Raw genomic sequence first — 22,569 nt, 5'->3', positions numbered from 1 at the left:
TACTATTGTTGGTTCTATCAACACCAATGAAACCATTTCCCATCATTATCACCATTATTATCACTATTATCAACATTGCCATTATTAGCATCATCATCCCTAAACCTATATCAGTCTCTGGTCAGGTCACTGCTGAAAGCTGAGTTTCTTTTCCCACTCCCTGCTTCTACCTCCATCATTAAAATTGGCCTTCTTATTGCCTCTCATAAAGGCTTTTATTTTCCTATCATTAGGACCAGAGTAAAACTATATTATCCTTTTCTCTTGTACAAGACAACATTGTTTATGTATATAAAATGTAGGAGAGGGGTCCTGATCAGGAAATGTGAGGCCTGAATGGGTAACCAAGGCTAGTAGGGATTAGGAGTTGGGTAGGGAACCCACTCAAACATTTACTGGATATATAACCCTGGGCAAGTCACTTAACCCTATTTGCCTCAGTTTCCTCATCTATAAAATGAGATGGAGAAGGAAATGGCAAATTACTCTAGTGTCTTTGCTAAGAAAACCCCAAACATTCATCCACAACTGAACAACAGGGAACTCCTACAAGCCATTTCCCCTAATTAGGATTTAAGCTTCTTGGGAATGAGGTCTTTCTCACTTTTTTCTATTTATATCCTAAGGGCTCAGCACCATGTTTGGTACATAGTAAATACTTAATAAGGGTTTTTTCTTTTTTTTTTCCTTCGGAAATCAACTATGAATAAACCAACATCAGACTAGGATGGTAAATGTAACCTCAGGTTGTGGCAGGGGGCAGGTTTGCCCTGAGAGTCATTCATAACAAATCAGAGATAGAAAGGCACTCTGAGAGCTCCTACTCCAAACCCCTCATTACACAGATGGGGAACCAGAGCCCCACAGAAAACAGAATGACTTACTCTAGGTTGCATCAGGAGTTTCAGAGTCAGGATTAGAATTCCTCTAAATAAACTATCATTTCCAATGAGGAAGAATGATATTCGCTACACGACAGAGAATTGAGATATATACAGAATAAGACAATTGACTTCCCCTACCAGCTCTGACCTTCCCCTATGGCCAAAGGACCTTTTTCCTTTCTCATTGGGAACTTGCAAGTCAATGCCACAGTGACTCTCAGGGGCCAGCACTGTCGGTGATGGCTGTCCTTTGTTTTTGAAAAGGACCAACAACATCATGGTGTGACGACTAGGATGAGTCAGGAAAGGAATGCCTCCTCCAATGGAGATATTAGGCTGGGATAGCCTGGCTGCTCCCATCTTAGGCAGATGAGGCAGATGAGGCCAGGCTCACTACGAAGGATGAGAAGCTTCCTAGAGAAGCCAGGTGCTGAGCCAGGATCCTCTTTCTTCTTGGCCTCAGACTTATCTATTACCACAGGAAGGGTGGCATTCCTTCATCTCCAGCTCAACGTACTGCATTCCTCTGATCTCTCCTCCCTCTTCTCATTCCCACTATCCAGTTTCAATTCAATTGTTTCAATTCAATTGAGGCAACAGATACTTATTAAATGCCTACTATGTGCATAGCCTAGTCTCAGTTCAGAGAGAAACAAAGCATGGCTCCTGGCCTCAGAAAGCTGAGAATTTCACTGTGCTAGACACACTGCCCAACATGTACTTTTGACATATATATGCTAATGAGGGAGGAGGAAAAGCATATATATATTTATGTATATATGTATATATATTTAAAACAAAATATGTATATTTAAATAGTAACCCTATTAAATTAAATACTCCCTCCATTAGCATGTAGATTAACATATTTGTCAAAAGTATGGGAAGTTATTATATATATAATATTAAAATTTTTTAAATATATATGCTGCCTCTAGTAATAGAGATATACGCTTTTTCCTCCTACCCCTATTAACCTCCTTACTGTTCCCCACACAGACTGTGCTCATCTACCTGAATCGTTTATCTTATCTGAATCCAGCCCTGCTGCCCTGCTTTTCTGATTCCTATCCAGTGAGAAATCATCCCAATTTCAAGTAAAACACAATGTCTACCAGGGACACTCTCTCAGGTGTATTTGCTTATAGATGGTGCATAACAGTGGAATTTGGATCTTAGAGTATTTACATTTTTCAATCATATCTGAGAAAAGACTGGTTGGTGTCTTGGGAAGGATACTGGACTCAGAAGCTGAATTCCTTGGGTTCCTCTTCTATAAGATGGGGATAATAAAATCTATCCTGCTTACTTCATTGGGGGGCTTTCCTGACTCCACCAGTTATTAGTGCTGTCCTCTCTGAGACCATCTCCCATCTACTCCCTACATCTTGTGGGTGCCTTGTTATTCACATGTGGTTCCCCAATTAGAACAAGATGACTAGGGCTGGTAATGTTTCTTCCAGTTCTTGGCACATCATAAGTACTTACTAAATACTTTTTGTCTGATTAATAAATCATCAAATGTGATATTGTACAGTCAGCATTTGCTATCTATAGGGTGCTCGGCCAGGCTTTGTTGGGAATTGAGGATTTGAGGTGGAAGGAACCTTTTAGCCTGTGTAATTCATTCCCCTCATTTTACAGATGAGCCTAGAGAAGTTTAGGGACTAGCCCAAATTCACTCAGCTAGTTAGTGACAAGGCTAAAAATCAAACCTTAGAGGCCTTGGATTCTAGACCTAGACTATTTCCCACAGTACCCGGCTACCCACTATGACAAACCAACAAGTCACAGAATCACTGGATTCTCCGAATGAGAAGAAATCTCAGTGACCATGTAGTTCAACACACTTCTGACCATGAATCCTCTCTATAAGCATTCTCAATATGTGCTCATACAGCTTTTGTTTGAAAAGCTCCAGCAATGGGGAAAATACCAACCCAGGCAGCCCATTCTGTATTTGAACATTTGGACAACTCAAATTATTAACCATTTTTTTCTTCCTCCTACATGCAGTTGAAATTTACCTCTGCAGCTCCTCCCCATTGCTACTACTTCTGTCTGCCTGGGCCAAGAAGAGCAAGTCAAATCCTTTCCCCACATATCAGCATTTCAAACTGACCTCGAAAGAGCTTTCAGCTCTAAATCTATGATCCTCTTTTCCTAAATATTTGAAGACAGCTAGCCTTTCCATTTGGGGTAGCTACATGGTGCAGTGGATAGAGTGCCAGACTTGGAGTCTGGCTTATTTTGGCTCCTTCAGTGTTTTCTTTCCATTGCTATCAAAGTGATTTTCCTTTAGAGCAGATTTAACCATGTCACTCTTCTACTCAATAAAACTCCTGTGGCTCCCCATTGTCTCTAAAATCAATGATAAACTCCTTTGTCAGGAAGACTCATCTTCATGAGTTCAAATCTGATCTCAGATACATACAAATTATGTCATCCTAGGAAAGTCACTTAACCTTATTTGTCCTGGTTTCCTCATCTATAAAGTGATCCAGAGCAGGAAATGGCAAATTACTCTAGTATCTGGCCAAGAAAACCCCAAAAGGCATCACAAAGTGTCAGTCAGATATAACTGAACTGACAATAAAAATCCTATCCATTTCCCCAACCCTCTTCCTTTACCTAGAATAAACTCTCCAACCTCCTTATCATCCCAATTCCTTTTATCTATGTACAAAATCCTATCCATTTCCCCACCCCTCTTCCTTTACCTAGAATAAACTCTCCAACTTCCTTATCATCCCAATTCCTTTTATCTATGTACATTACCTTACCTGGCACTATGTTTAGAATTGGTATAAGAAGATAAAGGATGAAATAATTCCTAATCACAAACAGTCTAGTAGGGAAGACAATAAGGACAGAAAATAAATATTAATAAAGACAAAGCAGTTAAATGCAAGATATCTAAGGGGAGTAAGAGAGCACTAGTAATTTGAGAAACCATGAAACTTGAGTATAGAATGTGGGGCTTAAGTGGCATCTTGAAAGAAGAGGAGGCAGAGGGGAGGAAGGCATGAGGAACAGCCAGGACAAAGGGATAGAGACTGAAAACAGAGTGCTATGTGTATGGAACAAAAGCAAGGCCAATTTGGTTTCATTGCAGAGTGAAGAAGGGAGGGTTACGTCCTATGAAGCTAGAGAGAGACAGGTTGGGAATAGATCATTCAGGGCTTTAAAAAATCAACAAAGGAGTTTATCATTGATTTTAGAGACAATAGGGAGCCACAGGAGTTTTATTGAATAGAAGAGTGACATGGTTAAATCTGCTCTAAAGGAAAATTACTTTGATAACAATGGGAAAAATTAGCTGAAGTGGAGAAAGGGGTACTGGAGTAATGGAAAATTGGAGAAGTGGAGATCAGTTAGACTGTTTTTGAAAAAATCCAGGGGAGAGGTGAGGAGGGACTAACTAAGATGGTAGCAACATGACTAGAAAGCAGCAAGGTAGTAGTACTTTGGAGACAGTACTAGTCCTAGAGTCAGGAAGATCTGAGTTTTAATTCAGTCTCAGATATTTATTAGTTGTGCGACCCTGGGCAAATAAATAATTAAATTTCTGTGTATTTCAGTTTCCTCATCTAAAAAAATGAGGATAATAATAGCACCTACAGGGGCATCTGGGTAGCTCAGTTCAAAGCTGGCCTCAGACACTTCCCAGCTGTGTGACCCTGGGCAAGTCACTTGACCCCCATTGCCCACCCTTACCACTCTTCCACCTAAGAGCCAATACACAATAAGTGTTTAAAAAAACAAACAAACAAACAAACAAATAATAGCACCTACTGACCAGGTTTGTTGAAAGGATCAAATGAGATAATAATTGTAACATGCTTTGCAAACCTTAAAACATTACATGAAGGGGCAACTAATGGCTCAGTGGATAGACAGCTAGGCCTAGAGACAGAAGGTCCTGGGTTCAATTTTGGCCTCAGATACTTCCTAGCTATGTGATCCTGGGCAAGTCACTTAACTCCAAATGCCTAGCCCTTCCCTCTCTTCTTCCTTGGAACAAATACTTAGTATTGATTCTAAGACAGAAGGTAAGAGTTAAAAAAACACACACAAAAACAATATCATTGTTAGTTGTGACCATGATAGTGATAGTGTCATGGATGAAGAAACAAGAAGACTAAAAATTGATTGGATGTGTGGGGTGAGGAAAAGTAAATTGCCAAGGTTCTCTGGGACATTGAAAGAATGGTGGTTCTTTTGATAGAAATGGAGAAGTTTGAAAGAGGGGTGGGTCTGGGGAAAGATAATGAGTTATTCTGAACATTTTAAGTTTGAGATGCTTCTGGAACACAGTGTTTGAAATGGTGATTTGGTGATGTGTGGCTAAAGTTTGGAGGAGAAACTTGGGCAGATTATATAGACTGGGGAGTCATCGGTATAGATGATATTTGAATCCATATAAGTTGATGAGTGTACAAGAGAGTGTAGAGAAATACAACAAGAAGGCCAAGTTGAGTGGAAGATTCAAAGTTAAAGGAGTAAAGATTTTTAAGGGTTGGGGAGACTTGTGCTTGTTTGAAGGCAGAAGTGAAAGAACAAGTAGATTAAGAGAGGTTTAAGATTAGAGGGGAAAGATCATTGAGGCTATAATCTTCTGGATAACAGAATAAGCCTTTTGTAGAAGGGTATTATTCCTTGGCAAGGAAAAGAACCACTTCATCTTCAAAGACTGAGGGCAAGGAGGAGAGGGTAAGGATAATGTCAGAAAAGAACAGATGAAAGGAGAGGGATCTTGTACTGAATCACCTCAATTTTCTCATAAAAATAGTTTATCATCTGAAACAAACTAGGATGGTGAAGGGTAGAAGCCTTGAAGAGAAAAGAAATGGCATGGAAGAGCTTTCTTGAGGGATGAGAGAATAAATTTGGAGTAAAAGATTTGCCCTGCTGCGGTGAGGGCCCAGTTGATGTTGTAAAATATTTTACAACACAATTAATTGATTTCCTTCTGTTCCATTCACCAGCTTGTGAGTAGGAGTGAAGGAAGCAGATGGTAGGAGTAATCTAAGGCTGAGATTTGGCAAGTGATGAGTGGCAATATGGAAAGGGAGTAAGTGATTTAAGAGTAGATGACAGTATAAAATTAAATAGGCTTGCTATAGAGGCAAGAGGCAAGAGGGAAGGAAATGAAGTCAGAGTAAGGGTAATGATCTGAGAAAATACTTTATGGGTGGAGGGATCAGAAGTCTCACTGAGGGAAAATAAGGGATTTAAGAGGGGCAACACATAGGTAGAAATGATAGGAGGTTGTGGTCAGATAAAGAAATGTCAACATTCTAAATCAGGGAAATGAAACATTTCTGGGTAATGGTGAGATGTGGGTGTGAACATCCTATGTTTTTCGAGGTAGAGTGAGAGAGTAGGTTATGCAATTTAAGGAGACCAAGAAACTGGGAATTTAGGGATTTTTGAGGGAAGATCAACATGTCTTTTTAAGTCCCCTAGTATAATGGCAAGAATAGAGAAGGAGTCAGATGCTGAACTCCTTAAGAAATGAGGGAGGGGGCAGCTATATGGTTCAGTGGATAGAGAGCCAGACCTAGGGGTAGGCTGTGCTGAGTTCAAATCTGGACCCAGACACTTCCTAGCTATGTGCCTCTGGGCAAATCACTAAACCCCAATTGCCTAGCTCTTACCTCTCTTATGCCTTGGAACTGATACTTATTGACTCCAAGACAGAAGGTAAGAGTTTTAAAAAAAAAGAAATGAGGGAGGATTACTTGGGGGTTAGTAAAGAACAGCCATCATAAATATGGAGTGGGTGAAAAATCATGATACGCTGAGCTTCAAAGGAAAAGAGAAGTTAGTTATGGTTGCAAAAGGAGTGGCAGTGGGAAGCAAGGAATAGACATGGTAGAGTGAGGATAATCCACAATTTAACCTCCCTTTTAACTATACCCATTGCTCTTAGTGTCCATAAGCTATAGAGTAGTGTTCCCCTACTCCTCGGCTGTTTGTGACAAACATTCCCCAATTCTGAAATTTTCACTATTAATGGTCCTAATTTCTTCAAGTCTATAAATTTAAATATTGACTCATTTTTCTCCTTCTTATTTTATCTTATTTCTCCCACCCTTGACTTTGGATACTGGACCCTGGACCCTTCCCGAGTAGCTGAACTGAGATTATGGAGGTTAGAGAGGTCTTCAGTAGAGAATGTAGATATTTTGCTCATCTGAAGTATAGTTTTGGGAAAAAAACACTCATTTTTAGAATGTATAGCTCTGCTTTCCAACCATTAAGTGAACAATTCTGGCTGGAGGCAAAGGCAAAATTTATTTGAACATTCCACTTTGGGTAAAAAGTGTCCCATCATTTTCATGGGACTTTGTATCCATGATTAAAACACCAGTGCCTTGCCCTGAACCAAAAACTCCATCTCCAGGGATCATCCCATTTTGCCGAGATGCTGTTATTACAAATGATCCAATCACTGGTATTCAGCCCTCGGAATCGCTAAGAGAGGGGCAGAGATGGGAGCTCGGCCATGAAGAGAAACATTCAGCTTTCTGGGCAGAGGTAATGAATCAAGCCTTTATTCAAAGTCTCCCAATGTGAGTGATGAGAAATCTGTCTAGAAAAACACAGTGGAAAAGGCATGGGAGAAGGGCACCAAACACAAGGATGCTCCCTTGAGGATCACCTGCTGTAAATGAGAGTCTACTGGCAAAGGATAAGAAAAAAAGCTAATGGTAAACATTACAGGATTTTAAATGTAGAGCTGGGAAAGACATAAGAAGGCAGGTTGTACAATTTCCTCATTTTACATATGAAGAAGCTGAGTTCTGTGGAGGTTAATTGACTTGTCCAGATTCATATGGGTAAAAAGAATCAAAGGTGGGATTTGAACCTAGGTCCTCCAAATCCAGAACCAAAATAGATGCAGCATGGCATAGTGTATAGCATGCAGAAAGATGCTGGGTTCAAATCCTGCCTGAGATAATTGCCACCTTGGGACACTGGGATATATGCTCAGCCTCTCTGGGCCTTAGTTTACTCATCTGTAAAATGAAGAAGTTTAACCAGATGACCTCTAAGTTCTTTTCAAGCTTTAAACATATGATCCTATTATCCTTCCACTAAACCATATTTTGTCTTCTTTAATGACCAATTTAAAAAAAATAAAACCTCTCAAGAGGTCCTATTGGACACACATCTTGATTATCCAAGTGTACCTCAATCTAATTTCTCAATAGGAGATTAATCAATCAACCACAGAATCTTAGAGTAGGAAGGGATCTCAGTAGTCTCTAGTCATGCCCAGTTGTGATCAGGAGCCTCCATCATGATATTCTCAGTTCAGTTGCTCAGTAATTCTCAATCAAGCTACTCCAGTAATCTCTTAATTGGTCTCCTTGCCTCCAGTATCTCCTTTCTCCAGTCCATTCTTTTGTGTTTTTTAATCATTTCAGTTATGTCTGACTTTTTGTGATCTCATCTGGGGTTTTCTTAGCAAAGATACAGCAGTAATTGGTCATTTCCTTCTCCAGTTCATTTTACAGATGAGGAAACTAAGGCTAACAGGGTTAAGTGACTTGCCCAAGGTCACAAAACTGATACATGCTTGAGGCTGGATTTGAACTCAAGACTTACTGATTCCTGACATAGAGCTCTATCCACTCTGCCCTCTACACATTGCCCTGCACAAAAAGCTCCAGGAGTTCTAGGAAAAAAGTACAAAGTCCTCTATTAGAAGTTGAAAGTGCGGGGCAGCTGGGTAGCTCAGTGGAGTGAGAGTCAGGCCTAGAGACAGGAGGTCCTAGGTTCAAACCCAGCCTCAGCCACTTCCCAGCTGTGTGACCCTGGGCAAGTCACTTGACCCCCATTGCCCACCCTTACCAATCTTCCAGCTATGAGACAATACACCGAAGTACAAGGGTTTAAAAAAAAAAAAAAGAAGTTGAAAGTGCTTCACAATTTGACTCCAACCTATTTCTCCAGATTGCTTTCGTATGATTTCCAAAACATTCTATTACAGGCAAACTAGCTTACTTGCCATTCCCTATAGGTAACATTCTATTTCCCACGTCATACCTTTCCCTGAATGCACCTCATCTTCACTATTCCCTCCCCAAATATGCAACTGTATTTAAGACTATGTTCAAGTGCCCTCTTGTATAAGGCCTTCAACTAGGTATTAGTATTTCCTCCCAAATGAGTTTGCATTTACTTTTATGCTCTTTTATATGTACTTATCTGTATGCATGTTGTTTCTTCCCAGTAGACTGGAATGTCCTTGAGGGAAGGGATGTTTTTGATTTTTGGATTTGGTATACCCAGAAAGTAGCATAGCATCTTTCACATAATGTGAACATCTTCATATGTACTCACTGAATTGAATGTAATCTTTCATTCATTCATGCAATCTCTACTTAAAAGACTTCAGGGAAAGCACTCACTTCCTTGGGAGGCAGGCAGTCCATTGCACTTTGGAATAATTCAAATCATTAAGTTATTTTTTCTTATTTTGTACTAAAAACCTGGTGATGTTTTCGTCTTCATTGGCGTTGATTGAAATTAGGTGCTTCAGAAGAGAAAGGGAGATGTGGGAAATGAGAATTGTGTTAAAATGGAAAGAAAAGAGGATTGCAATCTCTGGGCTACAGATTAAAATATAAGACTGATGGGATCCTGTGCAACAACAGAACATACCAAGTATGGGCTAGTAAAAACACATTTTCCTGAAGAAACAGAATCACAAAGTGTGAATATTAATGGTAATCACAAATACTATTTAAATAATGATTCTTTAGAAGTCATTTCATTCAGCCTGGACCAACATAACAATCCCCTCTATAACATACCCAGTGAATGACCATTCAGATTTCAATTTGAGACCTTAAATGAAAAAGAACTCATAATGTCCCAATATAAGTGATTCTACTTTGGACTAGCTCAAATTATTAGGCTATCATACCATTCCACCTACCTAAATTTGGCTTTCTCCAACTTCTACCCACTATTCCCAATTCATGTCTCTTCAGCCAAGCAGAATAAGTGTAAACCCTCTTTCATATGACAATCCTTAAAATATTTAAAGATATTTTTTAATGTTCAGTTAAGTCATTTCTTCTCTAAGCTAAATGCCCCTAGTTCTGTCAGCTAATAACTCTAAACAAGTTAACTTTAAAATTAAGATGGAGGTAGAAAAAATTGCCTACATCTATCTGTCAAGCAAGATATCACAGAGAATAATAATAATAACACAGGAAGAAGAGTATCATCAATAGGGAGTTCCAATGATTCTAGAGATACCATATTACAGAAGAGATGGGAATATAATCCATGGTCTCAGATGCCTATACACAAATTCACAAAGCATAGGTAATAAACAAAGCAAGCTAGAGAAGTTAACACAAGGAAATAAATTCAACTTCATATGTATCACTGAGAGTTGTGGAACTCGGGATTGCAACAGGACCATGGGAGAGTCAAATACATTATTTAAAAAGAACAGAATCCACTAAGGGGACAGCAGAACATAATTATACACAAGAAATATAAACAGATAATAAATACATGAAAAACCTTTGAATGAGGTGTAACAGAGAGAAAAATAAGTGATATTGAAGGTGTACCCTACAGATCACCAGATCAGAAGGAGAATTCACATGAGGAAACAGATCACAAACCTAAGATGGAGGCATGACATAGCAGTGGTGGCAAATATCAACTATTTGGACACCTGATACTTTTATCCACTTCAAAAGTGATTAAGGCAAGTGGATAATTTAAGTAAATTACATGAGAGATAGATGATATGACTGGCACCAATATTTTGAAATGAATTCTGATCAGCAAATAGGTTTCTGAAGTAAAAAATATTGGGACCTGAGGAAGACGTCATCAGATCATCTTAGAGTTTGTGGAGGGAAAAAGGAGAAGAAATCTGAGTGTAATACAACATGAACTCAACAGGTTAAGTGAGTGAAAGAAAAAAAGAGTTCAGAGAAAGTATATTTAGGTTTCCAAGTCTTAAAATTATACAGGGAAAACTGGCCCAAATAGGTAGGTAGCTCTCAAAAATGAAATTTTGAATTCACAAACAAAACAGATTTTGATACAGAGAAAAAGGGGGAGTATAAAACATAAGGTGGCCACAACAGGCTTAAAATTATTTTAAATACGCGTATGAAAGAAGGTAAAGGTAGGTTAAAAAAATAAAAACAAAGTAATATCTCAATCATATAAGGTTAGTATCAGGAGCACTAAATGCCCACTGGTGAAGCTAGTGATAAATGTTAAAAATAATTAAAAGATTCTCTACTATACTGGGGGCAAAAGGAAATTCAAAGAAACAATGGCATTCCTATTGGGATGGATGTGGAAAGAACTACTCAAGTGTTACATTGCTTCTATTTTATCTACTAAGGAGAATGGTCTTCAGACTAGGAAGGACATCACACAAAATGGCTGTTACAGAATTAACAGGCAAGTTAAGGGAGGATATTTTTAAGAGAATACCCAGTTGCCTTCAATAATTTCAAGCCACCATGCTCCGATGAACTATATACCAGGGTACTGAAAGAAATGGCAAGTGGAGAACTGATATACAATGAGTATATCATTGTCAATGATATACAAAAATCATAGTAAATGAGATCAGCAAACTAGAGACCAGCAAAGTTTTAAAAAGAAAAAAAGGAAGAGAGTGGAGTTTAAAAACAATAAATCAGAAAGTTTCGTTTTTATTCTTGGCAAAATTCTCATATTAAAGTGATGGTTTGTGAGCATTTAGAAATAAAAGCAATGATGGCTTAAAGCCAATCTGGCTTCATTCAAATTGATTTCTGCAGATTCATCTTCTTTCCTTCCTTCCTTCTTTTCCTTCTTCCTTTCTTTCTCCCTTCCTTTCTTTCTCCCTTCCTTCCTTCCTTCCTTCCTTCCTTCCTTCCTTCCTTCCTTCCTTCTTTCTTTCTTTCTTTCTTTCTTTCTTTCTTTCTTTCTTTCTTTCTTTCTTTCTTTCTTTCTTTCTTTCTTTCTTTCTTTCTTTCTTTCTTTCTTTCTTTCTTTCTTCCATCTTTCTTCCTTCCCTCTCTACTCTTAGACTTAGGAAATGTATAGAAAGAGTATGCTTGGACTTTTAACATTTTGACAGTCTTCCATGTGCACAATATGAAGAGATGTGGGCAAACTGACAGTCAAATTAGTTAGCTGAATGCCAAGACCTAAACAATAGTCAGTATAAAGTTTTTTAATGCTTTGGGATCTGTCCATGGTACCACACAAATAACATTTTAACACTATAATAATATCAATGACCACTGACAACATAGAAAGTGTGAACATTAAATTTGCTGAAAACAAAGAGTACTGAATGACAGAATCTGGATCTTGAAGTACTTTGACAAGGTAATATGGTCCAAATCTAATAAGATATAATGTTGATACGGATAAATATAAAGTTGTAAAAAAGTTTGGAGCAGTATTGGATTTTAGTGTATTTTAAAATTAATATGAATCAATGATATAATATGGAGGCCAATGATGGCTACCCCAGCTCTACACTGAAAAAAATTAGTATTCATTAAAGAAAGGTGATCGTTATCCTGTCTTCTATCCTGGTCAGGTCCTATGTAAACACATTAGAACTCGGAATATGCACTTAATAAATGCTTGGTGATATATTTTTATCCCTCCACCTTTTTCAGATAAGAAAACTAAATTTTAAAGAGATTAAACAATTCACTCATGGGCACATAGCTAGTAGCCATCAGAGGAGAGTTAGAATCCAGTTAGTACAATAATTTTTTCACTCTGTTACACAACCTCCCCAAAATATGTTGAGCCATACTTTGAATGAATGAATCATTTGAGCTAGATTAATGTTATTGATTTACTCAGAGGATATACATTTTTAAGCCTTCAGTTTTCCAAGAAATGCTCATTGTGTTTTATAGAAAGCAAACCTCAGACTCAAGGCAGGATGTCACTCCACCCTCCCCCTCAAAGTAATGGTTCTTCTTTCAGGCCCTAAACATTATTTTCCTTTAAAACTAGAGGGAAGTTATTTGTATGGGTACAATTCTCTAGGGATAGTTCATTCTGGATAGAACCACTTCTGTTAGAGATGGAGGTTCATAAGAACAATCTGATGGCCAGGTTCTCTCCACTCACCTATACCCAGGAACCCAGAAATGATTACAAGTAGAAACAGAGGCTCTTTTTAAAAAAAATCCTTACCTTCTGTCTTAGAATCAATATTAGCTATTGTTCTAAGGGAGAAGATTGGTAAGGGCTGGGTAATGGGGGTTAAGCGACTTGCCCAGGGTCACACAGCTAGGAAGTGTCTGAGGCCAGATTTGAACCCAGGACCTCCAATCTCTGGGTCTGACTCTCAATCCACTGAGCCACCCAGCTGCCTCCAACATAGGCTCTTTCTGAGAAATGAATGGGGTAGTGGAGAGGGAGAGAGTAAGGGAAAGAGGGAGAGAGGGAGAGACAGGGACAAAAAGACAGAAGCAGAAAGAGGCAGAGATAAAGAGACAAAGATACAGAAAGACAGAGACAGAGAGATAAAGGCAGAGAAAAGACAAAAGAAATAGGAAGGGGGAAAAGAGAAAGAGGAAAGTAAGATAGAGAAAGAGAAAGAAACAGAAAGCAAAATGGAATGGGGCAGAAAGGTAAAAGGAGAGAATGGAAGAAAGGATGAGGAGAAAAAAAGGGAAAAGGAGAGGGTGACTGGCTTATATCTGAGAATCTTTAAGAGTTGCAACTCTCAGTGGAGAGCTAAATAATTTGCCCAGTCACATAGCTAGTGTATGTAAGAGTCAGGATTTGAACCCACATCTTCCTGACTTCAAGGCCACTCCTTTGTCCACTAACAGGCTTTTCCAAAGTTTAAATGTAATATTAAAATGGTCTATTATAGCAATAGCTTTGGCCTTTTTTAATTTTTTTTAAGAATAGGATTACTGATTAGAACAAACTGAACACAGTTAAGAATTAGTGAGGTTAGTGATTGTAGCTAGGGGGTCTATTTCCTTAATCTTGTTCTACAAATGCATCTTTTAAAATACCAGACTCTGAATGAACGTGATGTTGTACGCCTAGCTAATTTAATAAAGCATGTTATTCTGGATAAAAATAGGATAATGGAGAGGCAAAGCCAGTCTCCTCTGGTAACCATGCCTACAAGTAAAGTACGACAGTACATTGGCAAACAAGGCCACAGCCCTGGCACCCCTGCTTACCTGGCAGCAGCATATGCTGCCTGTAGGCAAAATACTCTGGATGAAGAAAATGAGCCTTCTGGGAGATGAATGGACAAATCTACCATTAAAAGCCATGATATCAGCAGCCCAGCCTCATTCATGATCCTCACTGTAGGTGGGTGAGAAGTGGGCTGGGGGAATTCCTGAAGGACTAGAGAAATTTCATTAAGGAGATGCTTTGGGGCTCTCAACATTCACTCTCCTTTCAATCCACAAAGTCAATGATCCCAATGGCATTCTTCAGCCTTTGAGGAGATGAAGGAGCAAACATGGAGGTGTGGTTTATAGGCAGCTGTCCCCAGTGTGAATAGGGGGTTCTACTGGCAAAAGGAAGGACTCAAAATGTCCCCTCTGCTAGCCTGAAATTCCACTTGGCTCTTTTCAGCCTGGAAGGCTTTTTCTTAGATAAGAGATTCCTATTAAAATGCAAATGGAAAATAGACCACTAGCTATATGGGAGGAGTGGGGCACTGAAAAGGAGAGGGATGCTGGAGGCACCAAAGAGAATAATCAATGATTTCTCAGCTTACTTCAGAAAGGATACCTAATTTGGTTGGCCCCTCTGTCTCCAAGGAATTGTGTATTGGGAGAATTCACCAAAGACCCTGACTTTAGAGAGACCTATAAGGGTAGGGGAGGCTATCTTTTTGCCTCTAAAATATTTAATTGCCAGGATAAAGTTTCCCTTTGTTCAAAGGATCCACAGGGCCAAGACTAGCAACAACCTGAGCTTTGATGTATCTGGGATGGAAGGCCAGGTCCTTGGTAGGGTCAGGGGAGATTTCCTAGAAGGGAAATGGCCAGAGAGGAGATAGGTAGGCAAAGAGAGAGAAAAAGGAGGAGTAAATAGGAGAGGCCAGTGGGCCCAGCCTTCAGAAGGCTCTCCTGGTAAAGTGGAAATGAAATAAGTAAACATAACTCTAGCTGAGGAAGGCAAAAGAGAAGAAAGGAGTGAGGAGATGGGAGGTGGAAAGAGAAGGGAGGAGAGAGTGAGGAAGGTAGGAGGAAATAAGAGGAATCAAGGAAAGATGGAAGAAAGAGACAGGGAAGGAAAGTGGAAGAGAGGTAGAAAGGGGAAGGAGGGCTGCTAAAAGATGCGATGAGTTACTGACAAACTTGGAGACCCTGCTTTGAAGAGGGACAGGAAGTCCACATTTAGAAGCATGGCCCAATCACCTTATATCATGGGCATGTGGTCAGTACATAGAAAAAGCTGACTCTTGGACCAGGGTCCTGCTGGAGGCCCATTCAGGAAAACAGAAGAAAAAACGTTAATTTCATGAATCACATAATCGATACCTGACATCCATCAGGACTGAGGAGTGGGGAGCAGGGGAGAGGGGGGATCAGATGGAAGGAAAGTCGAATGCTATTTTATGGATAAATGAGAAAGGCTTGTATTGCACTTTCCTGAGAGACAGAGGATCTGGGAAAGAGGCAGCCTGCAGATGCATACAGTGTTATGTGAGGTGTCCCTCATGTCCTAGTAAAGGCAACATCAAACCTGACCCTGCTCTCCTGCTGCTGAGAAGAGCACATTTCTCTCACAGAGCAAAGCAAAGCTCTATCCTGCTCCCTGGGCTGAGCTCTGTGGAAGGCCCTGCTTTACTAGGCTCCCCCAAGACTGGTTTCCTGCTGGGTACAGAGTAAAAGATGCATCAGAGCTTTCTTTAAAGCAGCCCCATTTGAGCATCAGCCCACATCTCTGCCTTCGAAGAGGATGCCCTGGGCCATTCATCCCTCTCCTGGGGAAGGAGGCAAGGAGCCCCTTCTTACAGTTTCAGATAGCATAGTCGCTGCTAACAACCTTGAGAGGTGAGCTGTAATTCTGGGCTTTGAGCTTTGATGGCTGTGTTCCCTGAATTTAGGCACTGTGGGTGACTTTAGCTTGGTAGATTTCCTGAAATGAATCCTGCATGGCGACCCCAAGTGGAAAGGAAGCCATGGACAGTATGAACAAATGGCTGCCATGCCCTCTATCAGATAACCATAACATAGAGAAAGGAGATCTAACCTGAATCTCATTGTTCTGCCCTATGACTTAGAAAATTCTCCTGGGAAGGATCTCTTGCATTCTGTCTCTTGTTGTCCTCCAGATCAATAGAACAACAGCAATGGCTTATAGCTAATATTACATAACATTTTCAGCTTTGCAAAGCATTTTCTATTTTTGTTTGTCCAAACCATTTCAATTCCCCTCCCACTCATTTTTACCTGCCATGTATCAAAAACCAGTTAGCACTGGAGATCCAAAGACCAAGAAAAGTGGCACAATCTCTTCCCTCAGGGAGCTTGTCTTCTATGTGGAGGAAAACAACTCAGGCACAGAGAAGTAAATATAAAATAGGCACATATAAAAAGTAGATACAAAAACATTTCTAGAAAATTAACACCCAGAGGAATCAAAAGTGGTATCTTGTAGGAGGTAGCACCTGGGCTGAGCCTTAAAGGGAACTAGGTTTCTAAGAGGCAGAGGTAAGTAGGGAATTTTCTCATTTCTCTGTTTTAAATAAACCCTGGTTATGTTGGAAAGAGCCAAAGTGAACAGTATGTCATGGATCGATAATTTCTACAGGGTAGGTATTCCTTTCATGGATGGAGATCATAGCCCTTTCCTCATGAGAAACTGTTTTGTTTGTGCATTTAAAATTTCATTCCTGAGAACTTCTCATTCATCCTGAACCAACTTCCCCTGAAGAATGTTAGGCCTTGGCAGCCTACCTTACTTTTCTCTGCACTCTTTGAAATTAACTTCTCAGAATCTCAAATGTATGTCAGATCATATTCAGATCTTCTATCATAAACTCAAGATGACTTTTCCCCAAGGTGTCCATAATTTCCATCAACTTAGCTGATAGATTTCAAGAGTTCCCATGGCTAAAAAAATTCATCACCCTGTGGTCAATTTGGTGCTGAGATTCTATGATATTAACTAGGTTGGTTCTTGAATAAAAGTCATGAAACCATCCTTAATTTGGATTCAAGATCTTTTCTAGCTTAGTAAGATCTATCTGAGTTAATGTTCTTCAGTCAAAATCTTAGAGAATCCAGAGATCATAAAATCAAAGATTTAGAGCTAAAATCCAACCCCCAGTTTTCACAGATGAGGACTCTTGTCCAAAGAAGATAAGTGATTTGCCCCAAATCACACAGACTACAAATGATAAGGGGCCACCTTTTCCTGTTATTGGGAGGGATACAATAATTCCAAAGGACTCATGATGAAAAGTGCTATCCACTTCCAGAAAGAACCAATGAATTCTAGGTTCAGAATGAAGTATAATTTCTGTATTTTTCCTGCCTTTTTTTGAACAGAGCTAATATGGAAATCTGTTTTGCATGACTTCACATGTATAATTGCCATCATATTGTTTGCCTTCTCAATGAGTGGGGGAGAGTCTGAAGTAGCTAGGAAGTTTGGAACTCAAAAAACCATATATTTAAAAAGAACGAAAAATTACTGGGGGTAATAAATGTACAGATGCATACAAAACTAATCTAATCTGGAGATTCAGGGAGGGCTAAAAATTATCAATAGGCAGAAAGTCCCAGGAGAGGGGCCTAAACCTTTGACACAGTGAATCTAGTGCTGGTCCTAGAATTAAGAAAATGAGTTCATTTTCAGCCCACACTTACTATGTGACCTTAGGCAAGTCATTTAACTTATGACACTTCACCTCTCATCACACATAGGCTTAGGGTTATTCTTAGTCCTGGAACATAATGAACCCAGAGAAAGAAAAAGGTGGCTAATTTATTGCCCTGAGAAGAGAAAGAACAATGCCATTTTTTTCCATTTTGGAAAGAGCCATATTCTTCCTTGCCCTTCTCTCCTGGGGTTCCTCCCAGAAAGGTTAACACTTTCAGCCTCTTCTTACAGTTCATTTTTTTTACAGACTGCAAACTAAGACTCACAAAGAGAACCTCTATAATGTGAAGCTACTTCTGAAGGTGTCTTATTTAACCAAGAGAAGCTTGGAGATACACTCCTTTGTTTAATTTCTAGGCAGAAAATGGGGTCAGTGTGGACAGGACAATGAGTTTCGGGTGATTGGGGAATGGTAGTTTTTAAAAGGCTTGTCCAATTTAAATTTCATCCACCCAGCCCAATGAAAACAGCCAGACACAGTCATTCAAGAATAGGAAGTATATAATGGGGGAAGGAAGTGTCTCAGATTTACCATCAACATCCTTATTCTACACAGGATCATAAATCTGGAACTGGAAGGGATCTCAGAGACCTAGTCCAACCCTTCATTTTAAAGATGAGAAACCTCAGGTCCAGGGTGGATTCAGTGGCTTGCCCAAAGTTCATTAAAGACAGGATTTGACCCAACGTCCTTTGATTCCACTTTCCCTTGTTAGATGGCACCAGGAATACCAAGGCACAGCTGTGGATCGTCCTGCCTAGCTCTTGGCAGTCTTCCCAAGGGCTATTAGCATCTGGGGCCTCTTTGTATCTTCATAGGCACCTGCTTTTAAATACATACTTTCCCAGTAGGATACTCTACCCCTAAACCTTAGAATCACGACTTCCCAAAGAAAAGGGACTTTTGAACTGGTTGGACTCACCATCACATTATTAGAACCTTACCCCATTGGCCAATGATTGACCCTCAGACACCTGCCCAATTAGTTTCCCCAGGCCAATAGCTGCAGGACCTTGAGGGATGAGCAGCCTGTGGTATCCCCTGGTGATATCATGAGCAGCTGGTCAGAGGCAAGGTTGCAATGTCTCCCAGAGTACTAACTCGGAGATGCTTGTTTAAGAACCTTGACTTTCATACCTAATGCTTCTAAGAAAATGGGGAAGAGAGTCATCTAATGCTTGATGACCTTTATTTGAATGTCTTCTTATTATGGACAAGCTGGAGCTAGTGTGCTCCATGGATATCCTCACAATAACCAGTCAATAAACACAACTGTAATTCTATTATATTAGTATACATATAATATGTATATATTATATATTAAATACTTATTATGTAGCAGACTGTGCTACACAAACAAAAATTCTGCTCTCAAGGAGCTCACAGTCTATCGGTGGAAGACAACATCCAAACAACTCTATATACAAACGAGCTACATACAGGATAAATTGGAAATAAACAACAAAGGGAAGCAACTAAAACTAAGGAGGATTAGGAAAGGCTTCCTTTAGAAAGTCAAGAGAACTAGAAGAACAATGGTGGCACAGATGGTGTTCACTTAATTTGCCTCAGCCAAGAAGACACAGTCAAGGAAGACTGGCTGCATCCACTGTGTTAGTGATCCCCTATCCTAGGGGCAACCCCAGCCTCCTCATTCTCCTGCTGTGAGTACTTTTCAGGCCATCTCTTACCTCTGCTGGCTAAAAGAGAGCCAGGAAGAAGCCTGAGTGAGAAGAACCTTACCTTCGTAGTTGGCGTGAAAGCCTTGGGCACTAACAGCGTAGTCGCTCACAAGCCACAAAGAGAGGACAACACCTGTGCTGACAATGGGGGCAGGAAGCTGGAAGCCTGTTAACCTGGAAGGCAATGAGAGACAAATCACAGTGAGAATGCGTTTTTAAGAAAATATTTAATCCTTTTCCTTTTTTCCAAGTCAATATTTTGTCCCTCTGATTAGTTTTACATAAATTACTTTGATGTAACCTTATTCCCACTGGCTTTTTTCCCTCCTTCATTCTCCTACCCTGCTCCTTCCTCCCTCTGTGGGTGGGTTTAATTTCAATGATTGCTTTCCCCCCCCCCTTGCATTCATCTATTTCTCATCCAATTTTTCCTTTTCTTTCTCCTCTTAGGTAAGTGGTTAGTTCAAAACCCCACTCCCACATCTTCCAACTTCTTTGTTTTCTAAACACCAACTCAATCAGCAAGGATCTGAATGCCTGGCTGAGCACCTGTTAAGGAAGCTGGAAAGGGAATTGCCCTGTGAGACAGGAGACTGATGAGATTCTCTCTGAGGCCCTTCAGGCTCTGAATCCCTGGAATGATGTGAGTGATGTGAGCAAACCAAGCAAACCCCCTGTAGGAGCTCAGAGGCCAGTGAAGGAAGTGTGGGTGAGGTCAGCTGGGTGGGGATGAAGTGGGTTTCAAGAACAAAATGGTGGAAGTCAGCCAGGAAGACCTGGGTTCAAATCCCACCTTAAGCACTTATTAGTTATGTGATCCTAAACAAGTCATTTGGCTTTTTCCTCATCTATAAAATAGACATAATACCTGTAGTAGCTACCTCACAGGATTATTCTGGGGACCAAATCTGATAATTATATGAAAGGTCCTTCCAAACCTTAGATGACCACATAAATATTAGCTATTATTATTATTATTATTATTTGTGGTCTGAACCTGTGATTTCATCCACATAGAAAGCTGGGACCTAGAGAGGGAGCCCTCTCTGACAAAGGAGGGTTGGTATTTAGAGTTTTCGAGTGTTACTTGGAACGTTGAGAGAAATGACAAGTCCGGGGTCACATAGCCAGGATGTGTCAGAGAATGAACTTAAACCAAGGTCTTCTGGTTGACTTTCTATCTACTTTGGTACCTAATGATGTGTCTGTAAAAATATAGATATTATTATTGGTCAAGAAGGACTACATGGAAGAGATGGGATTTGATAGCGTTGTCCATAGTCTGTAGGAGCAGAATCAACATTTACAAAGATTGGTAGGAACCAACTCTTCTATCACTTTCATTTATCCTGGCTTCCCAACCTCCCTTCTGCTTTTCTACCCATGGATGCCTCACTCTAAGGTCCCTGTCCAGTGACCTAACCTTGTGGCTCAGATTCCCAGGGAAAAAGGTATGAACTGCTCTAAGAATTCCATTAGCACCTCTCTAGGCATCTCTTAACCCAGAGTCCAGAAATAGTGCTTTTCCTCCCACCCATCCATGCTAAACCCCTGTAGTCATTGTTGTCAATGGTCCAGGGTCCACTGCCCCTTTAGCACCTTCCACTGGTACCTACAGAGAGTGCAGCTCTGAAGCTTGGTTTAATTCCATTAATGCCAAGACTCTCCTCAATAAGTCTCAATGAGGTGCTCTGAAAGATTGAGTATTTCTCATAGAGAAAGCTATGAAAGATGCTGCCTCACTGTGTGGCCCCAAGCAAGAAATCACTAAACCTCTGCCTCAGTTTTCTTATATGAAAAATGGGGATAATAACAATTATGTCACAGGCTTGTTGTGAGGACCAAATAGCATAATATATGTAAGCTATTGACAAACTTTGAAAAACTACATAAATTTTGACTGTTATTTTTATCACTATTAATAACAACAATGATGATGATTATCATGATGATAAAAACAGAACCATAAGCCTTGGGTTGGTAGGGCAGGTGGTAACATAAGGCAGTCAAATAGAAATGCTAACTTTTAAGCTCCTTGAGGGCAAGAACTGTCTAATTTTTGCCTTTGTATCCCCAGCACTTAGCACAGTGCCTGACACATACTGGGCGTTTAATGCTTGCCAATCGATTGGTTGATCTCTAAGATCCCAGGAAATTTTAGATTTGATGATCCTATATCCCAAATTGAATTTATCACCTTCTCCCTAAACCTAATACTCTTCCCAGGGCCCCATCTTATCAATGGTTATATCAATTTTCCCTATCACCAAAGTCACCCAGGATGGAAATCTTTGATCTAAGAAATATTCCCTCAGTATTTTAACATACTGAAACCCTTCTCTTTATCCACTGGATAGTGCTGCAATACCATCTGGCATTATGGGAACTGAGCCTAAAACTGTGGACCACTTTTATTGCTCATGCCTCTTTATAACCCTCCAAACAATAAATTAAACTTGGTAGGACCATTACCATAGAATATCACAGAAGATATTGATCTCCTATGTCCCCTCTACTGGATGAAAGCAGAACAAAGGGAAATGGTGAGGTGATTTACTAGGAAGGTCTGAAGTTGGATTTGAAAAAGAACTTCCAAGTGGTAAATATCATTTAGACCCCAAACAGGCAACCATGCTAGGACACAGTCTCCTTTTTACCTGTAGATGTCTTAAAGTTCCATTAAAACCCATCTCTCACAGCCTGCCTTGGGATGGATTGAAGGCTTAGATGACCTACTAAATCCCCTCCACTCCTTCTTTGGAGTAGACCAAACCTTCAGTGCAAAGCTTAATCATGCCCAGTGGCATTGCCTTGAAGTTAGGTGACGGCAAAGATGGCAGCCTCCTTCCCTAGCAAAATGTTGGTTTTATTACAAAAGTTGGTTCTGCAATATTTCAACTGGCATTAAAGATTCCAAGGCCCTAATTCCTTGATACTACATTGACACAAGCTGTGAATGGCTAATGTACATTGTCAGCAAACAATTACAGTTTAGAACTCACAATATATTGCGTTGCAATTACAGAGACAATTTACATAGGGATTTTCACCGAGCTCATATTTAGCAAAACCCTGGCACTTTCAGTGTGCTAGAAATAAATCTAGGCAGACTGTT

General features: G+C 39.9%; 1 protein-coding gene across 1 annotated transcript in view; it reads right to left on the bottom strand.

The window, feature by feature from the left end:
• CSMD2 (CUB and Sushi multiple domains 2) overlaps positions 1 to 22,569 on the bottom strand; it is a 1,000,214-nt gene that overhangs the window by 859,991 nt on the left and 117,654 nt on the right. The window contains exon 3 of the mRNA XM_044668787.1: positions 19,516 to 19,628. Coding sequence (XP_044524722.1) covers positions 19,516 to 19,628 — 113 coding nt within the window. The remainder of the gene's footprint in view (positions 1 to 19,515; positions 19,629 to 22,569) is intronic.

The sequence above is a fragment of the Gracilinanus agilis genome, chromosome 3 (genome assembly GCF_016433145.1).
Source record: "Gracilinanus agilis isolate LMUSP501 chromosome 3, AgileGrace, whole genome shotgun sequence".
In the NCBI taxonomy this organism is placed as follows: domain Eukaryota; kingdom Metazoa; phylum Chordata; class Mammalia; order Didelphimorphia; family Didelphidae; genus Gracilinanus; species Gracilinanus agilis.
This window is presented reverse-complemented; position numbering and strand designations above follow the sequence as displayed.